A 12,208-nucleotide genomic window follows, 5' to 3' on the forward strand; every position below is an offset into this window, starting at 1 on the left:
ACAGCAACCTCTTTTTGAGGCTGAAGGTTTCTATTCTAAAGATTTTTTCTCATGCAGAAAACATCCCATATATCTGACTACTTTTACCAACTTGATCTGAAGCTTTTCTCATTTCATCCCACATTATTTTTTGTGAATGGGAGAACCAAACCTGCTATCCCTAAGTACAGTTGATGCGCAAACTTAATGGATTTTTAAAGTTGCAGTGTGTTTGGCAGCATTTGAGAGTATTTAAATCCCAACAAAAACATCAGCCCTTCTCATCCATGACTATTTTATGTCAGGATGAAGCTGCTCTGCTCATCCATCATGTTTGCCTTCACAAGCAAGACAGTTCCAATCTACTTTTCTCACTTAGCATCAACGATCCTTTTCCCACACACAAGAAGGTGTCAAGCCATCTACAAAATACCAATGAGTCATTCTTCCCAGAAGCATCATGCTTCCCAGCAGCCCCACCAGGATCCCTACAAAGGGAGAACAAGGCTTTCCTCCAATGGCATAACAATGAGAAAAATACAGGTAGAGAAACAAGAGTTGTTGTGTGCAGAACACTGGAGGCTGCCACAACAGCACTGCACTGGCGAGACACCTTACATGAGAAGCTGCCACAGCCACCATTTCTGAAGAGTTGCAACCAGATGAGAGTACTTGGTGGTACAAAACTAATTAGTTATATTAGGCAAGAGAGAACTTGAGCTGGTGAACTGAGACCAAGCAATAACCAGGTAAGGGTGAATGGGGACAAGCAAGTGAAATAGCGACCATGCCGGCAAGAGGAGACAGTGTGGGAGGAGAATGACTGGGACTGAGTCAAAAAGTATGTCACTGTGTTGGGACTGAGCAGTGAATCAATAGTCAGGTGCAACAGCTACTGCATGTGTCCAGGAAGTGGGAATAATAAAGCTGGGCTGAAGTTGTGAGTAGTGGAAGAGAGATATCACATGGAGTAACAACTGATGAGCATATTGCCAGAGACACCGAGGACAAAGACAAAAGTATCAAGTAGTCAAGACTGCTGCACTGGCCTGAAGGCAAACAGGGATAGAGAGGGCGGGCGAAGCAGGGATGAAGTATAGGAGCAGGGTTGTATGCAGTTGGCATATACATGACAGTATGCCAACAGATTCCTGCAGAACAGGCAAAATTCTCTTTAACGTGTTACAATTAGAGTTACAGACCATCTCCACAGAAAGGGTTAATCAGTCACCAGGGTTATTAGTCTGGAATGTAAGTGTCCTGATAATTCAGATTTACAAATCTTTTGTTATCACCTACAGATGATTCAGAGGTTTGTATAGAAACTGTTTATCACAAAGCAATACCAACAAAACATGACACAGACCCTGCCAAACTGGATATGAGACACATATTTTACCCCACCCCAGTCCCATCTCATTGTCCCCAAGAAAGCCAATCTCTTCGCCCAACAAAGGTTCCCACCTCCAAATTTCTTAAGCTTTACTATAAACACTCTCAGTTTTATTCCATTTGTTCTGCCCCCATTTACTCCTCTCTTACCTATCCAACACACTTCTGCATTGCAATGGAACCCAGGAATAAATGTCCTGTTCCCCATACCATACCAATAAACTGCATTCTTTCTAAGGAAAAATACAGTGACATGACCTAAAAAAACCCACAAAACACAAAACCCACATAGCTGCCTTCTTCTATGCAAAAAGCACAGATATACAGGATCTTCATCCATTAAAGACAGGGAGAAACACACTGGAAAAATCTCAGGGGGGTTTAATAACCCCAAGGTTAGTATAGAATAGTTTCTAAACTTTGCTCTTCTCTTGTTTTCTAAGGCATTCTAAATTTATTTCCAGATCTTCACAGTTCAGTAGATTCTACAAAGACCCAGTATACAAGAACCCTTACCACAAAAGGAACAGTTCTGTTTCAGTGAAGAGGGATCAGAAACTCCTAAGATGATGAACCCTACAGGGATAGTTGGATGATTTTGGTACATCTCATGCTTTACTTGTTCCACCAGGAACTGGATGACCTTGAACATTTAAATATTTTATTTTCACTTAATAGCCATTCTATAAGCAGTATTACACATTTGGGTTTTTTCCAAGTTAGCCATGTGTATGTCTGTCTTGTCTTGCTGCCACAAACCCCTAGACCAGTGAGGTTCACTTGTGAAAAGGTGCAAGCTGCAACTGCACTAGGTACCTTAAAAGGACAAGAAATATTTTCACCGCTGGATGCAACAAACATGCCTGGTAGTGAAAGAGCATTTTACTTCCTCTCATGTATTCAGGCCTTCACCTGACATAATGAACTGTCATGATGGGTGACAGAACCAGCCACTACAAAGATCATAAAATTATTTTTAAAACAAAGTGACAACCTACGAGAAAGACAGAACCAAAGGCTTTTGGAGAATTCAAGCCTTTAGCCAATCTACTCTGTTCAGGTCTCCTAAATACTGTGGTTGTGGAAATCACATTTAACAGAACATGAAATGATTAAGACTGGTCCCGTATATTCCACCAAAACTCCTCTTCCACCATTTCCTTCAAAAAGAATTTCAAACAAATTCAAACCAATCTCTCCTCCAATTTGGCCTGAAGAGTCCTGAGACAGTTTGGAGGATAAAGTTAGACAAATCAAAACTCAGCAGCTTTTTCACTGTCCTCACAGCTCTTCACAGAACACAACACTATTAGCAAATTATTCATAATGGCTAACGACACAGCACCTCATCACACGTAGGAAAACAAGACAAAAGCCTTCAACTTCTTATTGTTAATTCCTCTGGTTTTATCCTTTCTCTCCTTTCAGAGGAGACTACTGCACTCCCAGCACTGCACGTTCTGCTCATTCCTGTAGCCTTTGTTGTTGTAGCACCAGGCAGGCTACCAACAAGAGACAGATGACACCCTCTTTCTTTGCTTCAGCTCTTGAGATGGAGGTCAGGGCCCTGACAGGGCAAACATGCTGCTTTGCTTCTCCCTAGTACTCCTTGAAGACCCTCCGTGGTGCTGTGAAGAGCACCACACTGCAGAGAAGTGCCAGACTGAGGAAAAGCAGATGCCTCATGCAGCCGCAGGAGAACTAACACAGGCCACTTGAATCTTGTTCAAAACACCAGGCAAGTGTGGGGAGGAGGAGGGGAAGACAGCAAAGAGGGGGGCATTCGATACATGGATGCTGAGATAGCAATGCTGTCAGCTGCACTTAAATATGTTGCTCTCCAGAGCTGTGCAAGAAAGAATATGGGGCTCAGCTGAAGCTTTAAGTTAAACAAAGCAGAGGGGCTGGATTAGCATGCACAAACAACCCGGTGCTTCAAACAACGTAAAGATACAGTCTGAGAATGACAGCACAAGGCAGCAAGATCTAAAGTCTGTTTATGTCACTGAGAGAGCTCCTGCAATCCATCAGATTTTGTACACCCAGAGTGTGGTACACAGGAGTCTGTTATACGTAGTTAATAAGACATCCAGGAATTTCACAGACTAGGCACAAAGAAGTACAGCGACCTCAGTGACACTCTGGATCCCCTACAAGAGCACACTCTCATACATGCAAGCACCTGTATGACAACTGTGATCCAAGACACTGCCTGCAAAATGGGCACCACAGACTTGCAACATTTTTACACCACCAAAAAGACACTTAATGAGTGTCAAGACACTCATATAACTGACAACATCAGTCTTGAGAAGGATAATGAGCCAGTTTAGCTAACCCTAGGAGATCTGAACTCCTGTCTCAGAACTATAAAGAAAAATCTTCCCAGGGTACTTTAAACTATCAAAGCAAGGCTGAACTAGTATCTGCAATCCTGATTTAAAATTCATGGCATCATTGTTTAACTGGAGGCTTAAGAGAAGCTAGTTATAATACAGATAGCCACAGCTCACCCAGAAACATGCTGATAAGCTATTCTGATAATCTGAGCAAATCATGGAAACAGAAAGCTGAGAGGGGAACTATTGTCTGTGACCATGGACAAAAGTTTCAAGGCTTCATTTCTGGATCAGAAGATGCAGACATCCCTGCAAATGGGATGCAGCAGAAAGCAGCTGGTACACAAATTCAGCTTTGTCTTGTAGTTCAGGTATAAGTCATTCCACCTGACTGACATGAATGCAAAAGGCATCTGTTTCTGTACTGCTACTGACTTGCAGTCTTAGGATTAATAGGTCTGACCTAAAAAGCCTGCCTGAAGAGCCCTGCTGTAAGAGACATGTTCTACACAGAAAAGTAAGGTTCCATTTTTGGGGGAGACAGGGAGGAGAGAGGCAGGGGAGCAAGAAGGATGTTGCCCAGACCGGTTATGCTGTCTCCATCCTTGGAGTTTTCAAAAATCCAACTAGATAAAGCACTAAGCAACCTTGAACGACCTTGCACCTGAGCCTCCTTTGTGCATGTTGAACCGCAGACATTTTGAAGTCCCTTCCAATGTGAATTATTCCCTGAAATACACATTTAGAAATAATAGTAAGTTTGCAGGTATTCTTGTATATATTCTAATAAACTTCCTTTGGTAATGGACTGACAAAAATAAGTGCTTGCAATAACATGGCTGTATCATCGCCCTTTATCAGTGTAACGTCATCAGGCTGACAGGATGACACAAATTCCATTTGCCATAATAATGATTCCCTACATTGAGCTAGCCTCTTAAATTCTGTTACACAACTACAGTTCTAGGCTCAATTCTCATCACCAAGCCAATGATAGTTATTATTACTATTATAATGGATCAAGAGAACAAGGACATAAAAGCAGGCCCAGAAATAACAGCAAAATCTTGGCTTACTCATCTTCTAAGTGATCTCTTCAGAATTTCATTAGGTATGTTAAATTCCCCTCAATGTAATACACAGAACGACAGAGTGGGTATTTTTTTAAAAGCAAAATTAAGGCAGTAATAAATCCATGAACCAAGCAATTGAGGGAACCTTATTTTGACAGATGAGAAGGCCTCAGGTGAAAGACATACACCTACATACATCCATGTACAGGAACAACTTCTCAAATAGCATGTTCTTTACTCTGGGAAAACCCAAAAATTAACCTTTTGTACAACATGACAATTTTTGCACAAGACTCAACAACATCACATCAGATCACCCACTGTCAGGGCACGCAGACCGTAACAAAACAAAGCACTGAAAACACAGTGGTGATCCATTTAACAAAGTTTTGAAACATAAAATACGGCAATTCTCTTTTTCAGTTGTCTATCATCATACAACAAGATACTTTAGGGATATTACCATTCTATATGTATTTAAAGGAAACAAGCTCTTATCCATGTGGATTTTTGATAAATGTTCAGCCAAATTAGAAGTTAAGATCAGCTGACAAGCTTATTAGTGTGCTCTGCAATAAAAAGTGTCTGTGATAAACAGTTAAGCTTTATTAATGTTGCATAGCGAGTACAGAACACTACCTTAATTCCTACACATTAGCAATATAAAGGGCAAAAACTTCTCATACCACTCTAAGATAAATCTCACTTGCCTTACATATAAAGCAAGCAAATCTGGCTACCCATCAGAAACTGCTAAGTAGATTTAACACACAGGACAAAAAGAAAAGACCATACTCTATAGGATACCAAAATCATATACTCCATAAAAATGCTGGCCTACTTTGAGGGATTAAGTTACAGAAGATATTTTAAGGAGGGATCTGAGTACAGAAGATCATGCTACTCAGTGCACAGGGCCAGAGAAAGTCCCCAGTTTATGAGGTAATACAGCAGGAGACATAAATCCACCTACAAGACCACGAGGTTTCATTTAATCCCTAGCACTAAAACATTTAGAAGCTGAAAATAATTCCGAGATGAAGAATTCTTATAAGATATGGATCTTCAGCCCACCAGACAAGGTCTCTGCACAAGTCTGGCAAAGAGCAGTCATTACCAATGCATAAAAATATGTTAGATCAACTTTGAGGTGATTACATGGTGCTCTTCTGGAAAACATGTATACCAAAAAAATTAACATTAATGGTTAATCTTTGTTTTAGCATCATAGTCTCCAAGAAAAAGGACAGCGACGTATCCACCATAGGCAACTGAAAGCAGAGGAACTCTCAGAATAAAACCATCTGGGATCAGACCTTGCCAGATCTTTGTCCTGCATCACCTTAAGCAAAAATTCAACCAGTTATAGGTCAAAGGAAAGTTAATTAAAAAAATAACTCTCCCATCCCCTAAAAATATACAAAGGAAAGCATGACTATGTCATATCTTGCACATGTTTTCTTCAAAAATTCTGGATTGAACCGAACCCAAAAACTAGCTAACAGCTGCTCACCACAAGACCAGCTTCAACTTGCCTTCCTCATTATCCTCTATCAAGCAGCTTTACATGTCAGAGATTACTAGTTGATAGGAAAGACACAGCACAAGGACTTGGAACACGAACTGAATCGGAACTGTAGCTTCACACCCTACAGATAAGCACAAGTTTAATCTTTACACCAAAACAACACACAAAGTCTTTCTGCATAGTTAATTATCAATGAATAGAAGTAATTTTCAAATTAGATGTATTGGTGTATAAAGGGAGAAGAAAAGCCACGAAGTTATTCAACTTTTGAGATTTCCCATTAGAAACTTAGTACACTCCTATCATGGGTAAATACTACCATAAAGATATTCTGGCAGCAATCCTAAGCCTCCAGAACCTCTTGGTATTTGGCATATTTTGAAGTGGGGTAAAATAAACTTCATGGTCTTTTGATTATCCACACACTCTATTAGGTTCCAGAGGTTTAGTAAATACCACAAAAATTATGATATATCAACATTAGGCTTTTTTTCCTTCCCCCACCATGAAACAGGCCACAAAATTAACAGGCCTTTTTAAGGTACACTCACACAGCAAATGACCTCCTATAGTGAACACTGCTTTTCTATTCTCTTAGAAACTTCTCAAACATCTCGCCTGTAATTTTTTCTAGGAAAACAGCATATCCCAAGTAAAGAAAAACAAAGACTGTAACAGACACCACAATCACTGGGGATTTACCCTCCTGCAAGCACCAGATTCTCAGAAGAAAGTTTACTGGTGAGGCTGACCACCCATGAAAATTCCCACAGCGTGGCACTCCAACTGGGAAGAGGGAAGGGAAAATCTGAAAAAGCATCCTCAGATTCCAAACATACCCACATCTTTTCTGGTAACTATTCTGGTTAGGGTTAAAAACTTTATTACAGTATGGTTGCATCAAAAAAGCCCTTTCATGAGCACCATTTACTAATAAAAGTGTGTCTCATAACGTTTATCCAACTCTCCATCTACACTGGGGTAAGTCATTCTGCTATAATAAAAGCAGAACAACTTACTGCTTGCATAAAGCTCAGTTTTGCTTTACAGAATCACAGAATGGTCAGGGTTGGAAGGGACCTCTAGAGATCATCTAGTCCAGCCCCTGCTAAAGCAGGTTCTCCTACAGCAGATTGCACAGGATTGCCTCCAGGCAATGTGTCCAGAGAAGGAGACTCCACAGCCTCTCTGGGCAGCCTGTGCCAGGGCTCTGCCACTCTCAAGGTAAAGAAGTTCTTCCTCATACTCAGATGGAGCTGCCTGTGCTGCAGTTCATGCCTGTTGCCCCTTGTCCTGTCGCTGGGCACCACTGAAAAGAGCCTGGCCCTGTCCTCTTGACAGTCACCCTTAAAATATTTGTATGCATTGATATGATCCCCTGTTAGCCTCCTCTTCTCCAGGCTGAACAGCCCCAGCTCCCTCAGCCTTTCCTCACAAGGGAGATGCTCCAGCCCCCTCATCATCTTTGTAGCTCTCCGCTGGGCCCTCTCCAGCAGTTCCCTGTCTCTCCTGAACTGGGGAGCCCAGAACTGGACACAGCACTCCAGATGGGGCCTCACCAGGGCAGAGCAGAAGAGGAGAACAACCTCCCTCCATCCTGGCCATGCTCCTCCTGATGCACCCCTGGATCCCGTTGGCCTCCTTGGCCACCAGGGCACACTGCTGGCCCGTGGACAACTAGTTTTCCCAGGTTTATGCACAGCGTGGTTTCTTCTGACACTGCCACACAGGACTCGGGCCATTTTAAAGCAATTCTTCACAAACTTCAAGAATACTTGAGTAACCGTTGCTGAACTCTCAACTACAGCTGTTAAACTGCTACCGACACCCACGTGAGGTGGCCGAAAGCTGGGCGGCACGCAGTGCCACAGCAGCCGGCATGCTGCCACGCGTGATGTCCAGACCCACTTTCTTCACGCTGCAGCCCCAGCAAGGCAGCAGGACCCTGCTACGGGGCCGATTCACTGGGAAACTGGAGGCTGCTCTTCCTCTGCGAGCAAAACTCACTGCCGTGCTCCATCCATACTCTCACACTAATTTTACTAAAGAATCGATACCTAAATTTAAATGAATTTTAGTAAGGCTTTAATCCAGCTCGGTAACAGCTTTGTCCTGCCCAAGCCCGGCCCGTTTCCCTCCCCCTCCCGCAGGGGCGGCACAGCTTCAGCCTGCGCGCCTGGCCGGGCCCGTCCCCGCCGCTCTCCCCGCGCCTGGCGGCCGGGCCGGATCGGCAGGCGGGGCCGGGGCCGCGCAGACCGGGCCTGCGGCGCCCCCTGCCGGCGGCCCGCGGGAACACCTGGCCGCAGCCCCGGAAGCCCAGCGCCGCCCAGCGGAACGGCTCGGTGCGGTGCGGCGCGGCCCGGCGGCGGGAGGCGGTGCGTGTCCCCAGCGGGCCGCGCCGGCAGCCAAGCCTCGCCGCGCCCCGGCCCCCTGCCAGCGCTCCGCCACCCGCCCCGCGCCCAGCTGAACTTTCCCCAGCTGCCCGCCGGCCGCTGCCCCACGCCCCCTCGCTGGGCTCCTCCGAGAAGGGTCAGAGTCCTCCCAGGCCGCCTCCGGCCCAGGCGGACCCGGCCCCCCCACCCGCGGGTGCCGCCCCGGCCCCCCCCGGCCCCGGCAGCGCTGCAGGCGCGGGGTGGCGGGGGAGGCTCCAGCGGGTGCAGCCAGCCTCCAGCACCAGGGTTAAACGTTAACTTTGCCCAGGATCCTGCCACATCTGGAGCCTCTTAATACAAGTCATTTCACTGTAAGACACTAAGCAAAGATCAACATTTCTGCCACGTATTCTGTACTTGATACAGCACGCCGTCTTTAGAAATAAAGCCTTTTTTTTTACTGTAGAAAATAAAAGTACCAAATCTTGGCTGTTCAGATTCAGCATTTACTGCTGTCCCTTGCCTGAGCTCTGCAATCCTCATCACTGAAAAGGGAGCCCTGTAATGATCCCCTTACCTCACAACTGCTCTCAGAACATGGTCTATTCACAACACCTGGATTTTATATAGCTAAGGTCTCAAAGTGCTGAAGAGAAATAGGTTAACAGCCCCACCCACCACATTGCAGAAAATTTGTTTGATTGACATCAACTTGCTACAGGCATCCAGGGGTTGTAGAGAATCCAGATCATCACATCTCTGGTGAGAAACCTACCCACTTGATCACTTTAAGCACAAACATTGAAACACAAATTCCATTTAAACATAAGAACAAGCTTGTTTACTGCAAGGGCAACCAAGGACCTACACAGGTAGCCCGGAGAAACTGTTGAGTCTCCATCCTTGGAGATACTCAAAACCCAACCAGGCACAGCCCTGAGCAACCAGTTCCAGATGAACATGCTTTGAGCAGAGGGGTTTGACTAGATAGTGTCCAGAGATGCCTTCCCACTCCAGTCATCCCATGATTCAGTGACAACTCTACCAAGCTATACGTGTGGGGCACTGCTTGGTTTTGAGGTTTGGCAGTCAGAGAAAATACCTCGAAAAATTCTATGTACAGAATTCCTTCTGAAGAGATAAGCAAAATGCTCACATTCCTCCGAATTAAATGCAATCAAATATGAATGTGCTCCATAATTGTAGTAGAAGCTTTTTCTCTCCCCTTAAACTTGAAACAGTTTCTCACCTTACAGAGTTCATCATTCTCCTCTTTGACAAGCAGAGAATTAAAATTTGCGCAAGAGTCCGAGTCTGATATCTCCAGTGAGCTATCATCTTTTTCTGATCCGTCACACCAATCAGTGGAATCACTATCCTTCTCCCAATCAATGAACTCCAATTCATCTAAAATAAAATATTTGTAAAAAGAGTTATTCTTAATCAGCATGTATTATTCATAAGCATGAAGTCAGAGTAATAGTACAGTTATCCCAAATTTGGGAAAACCGCAATGTTATTTTTCATGTATGTTCAACTGATCTTTATGTTTAACTCTTTTGTAATCCTGTCCCTCACAAAAGCTAAATCCTACTAGCAGACAATATCTGTGAAAATATAAAAACTACATACAAAAAATAGATTTCAAAGGCACTGCCTGGAAAAAGGCAATATATTTAAATGTTTAGGTAGGTAAGTTTTTTCTAGTTTTGTTATTATTACTTTTCCTAGGGTTTAGTTAGGTAGGGTTTATTTTGCCCAGTCATGTTGGATTTTCCAAGTGTACTCATTTAGAATTAACTGCTCTAAGCAAATATCTCACAGTGAGCTGGAACAGCTGAAAATTTGGTGTAAGTTAACATCTGCTATTAGTGGTAACCCTCACAGAGAAATGAAAAAGCTAGTCAAAATGGTCACCTCCTAAAACACCACAGCTAAACACACAGGTCTGCAAATCGAACCTCTAAACACATCAGAGGATTGTTTAGGATAAATTAATAGAAACAGGCAAAAAAGACAATTTTTTCAAAAAAATTCCACAAAAAAATTACAATAAATTAAGAGATGCTGAACAAGATGCAGAACTGTTCTTCTACCATCCTTATAACCAGATGGTATTTAATGCAACTCCAGAAGTCCACTCACACCTCCAAGGATCTCCTGAAGGCAATGGAAGCCTGAGCTGCCACAGCAGCCTCACCACCCTTCAGGTCCAAGTGCCACAGGGTACTGAGAGGAAAAATCTCATCATATTTTGGATAAATGAGCATGTTTAGAGGAGGAGGGATGAAAGCTTTTTTGGTTTTGCTTTTGTACATGTCAAATTTCTGACATTGAAAGAATCATGTATGGGGAGAGGCAACAGAGAAAGGAGGCACCTCCAGAACGTGCTAGGCATCCACACAGATCTGTGGAACTGTAGCAGTACCTTCCGGACTTGGCAGTGCTACTGCAGTCCAAATCACTAGTTCTCTTCATCAAACTTCTAAACTCTGAAGTCACCCAGACAAATAAACACACAGCTCTGATGTTGCCTGCTTTTTCACACACATGAATGTATTTCTGTCTATCTGTGAGAAAGCTTCATAGGAAATTTTAAACACAGACATTGGTAACCAAGTAATGGTTCTCTTGAAGCTGTGTGACAAGCTGCATGTAACTTGTGACAGCAGTATAAATTCCTTAACAACATACAAGACTATCAAGTTTTATCTTGTCACCCTCAAGTACTAACACTCAGCCCTCTGAAGGTGAACTTCACATGGAAGGCCATGTCACTTAAAAATACTTTTTCGGCTATTGTCGCCACACTTACAATTGTGCCTATATATGCACACACAGAGATATACATACACAATACTATAACTAGCGTGTAGGATGTTTACTTGAAAAAGCATGCAAATTACAGTTCTTTTACTCCCTATTGCTTTCAATATATTTTTGGGTTTAGAAGAAAACCAGGAGATAACTAGATTTCCTCAGTAACTTCAAGCAGATACATAATGCATCAGGGTTTCTTCATTTGCACAGAGCAACCAAATTGTGCTGTCTCAGAAGAGTAGAAATAAGTCTGTGGATATTCTCTTTTTAAAAAAAAAAAAAAAATTACAGATGAAAACCTGCAGAATATACTTGCAGGAGACAAGTGCAATAGAGTATTAATGGCAGGTTAAAAGATTGCTGGTGAGCATTAGATTGCAATCTAGAAAATGGCCAGTCCTTCCATCCCAAAAAGAAGGAAAGAAAATCACTAGAAATTATGAAAGATTACTATCAGATATGTCAATGACAACGTTAAATCAATGACAAAAATATGGATGAGATGAAGAAAACTTTGCATTTTTGTTGTAAACCTATGGAGCACGTTTAACCAGGGTGGCACACAAAACAAGTAGTAAATCAGTCAGTCTATTTCCTCACAGTGGTGTCTGAACACTTTGCTAGACATCAGGGTGTGAAGTTTAGCTGTAATACTTCAGATATAGCCGAATTATTACAAAGCTAACCTGATTTATTTTTCACATT

The 12,208-nt window shown here is 43.0% G+C and overlaps 1 protein-coding gene across 3 annotated transcripts in view; it reads right to left on the reverse strand.

Moving 5' to 3' along the window:
- Positions 1-12,208, reverse strand: part of SPIDR (scaffold protein involved in DNA repair) — a 209,168-nt gene that overhangs the window by 185,509 nt on the left and 11,451 nt on the right. For all 3 annotated transcript variants that reach the window (XM_080381474.1, XM_080381472.1, XM_080381473.1), the window contains exon 5: positions 9,933-10,090. In XM_080381474.1, coding sequence (XP_080237600.1) covers positions 9,933-10,090 — 158 coding nt within the window. The remainder of the gene's footprint in view (positions 1-9,932; positions 10,091-12,208) is intronic.

Source organism: Falco punctatus (assembly GCF_963210335.1).
Source record: "Falco punctatus genome assembly, chromosome: 3".
NCBI lineage: Eukaryota > Metazoa > Chordata > Aves > Falconiformes > Falconidae > Falco > Falco punctatus.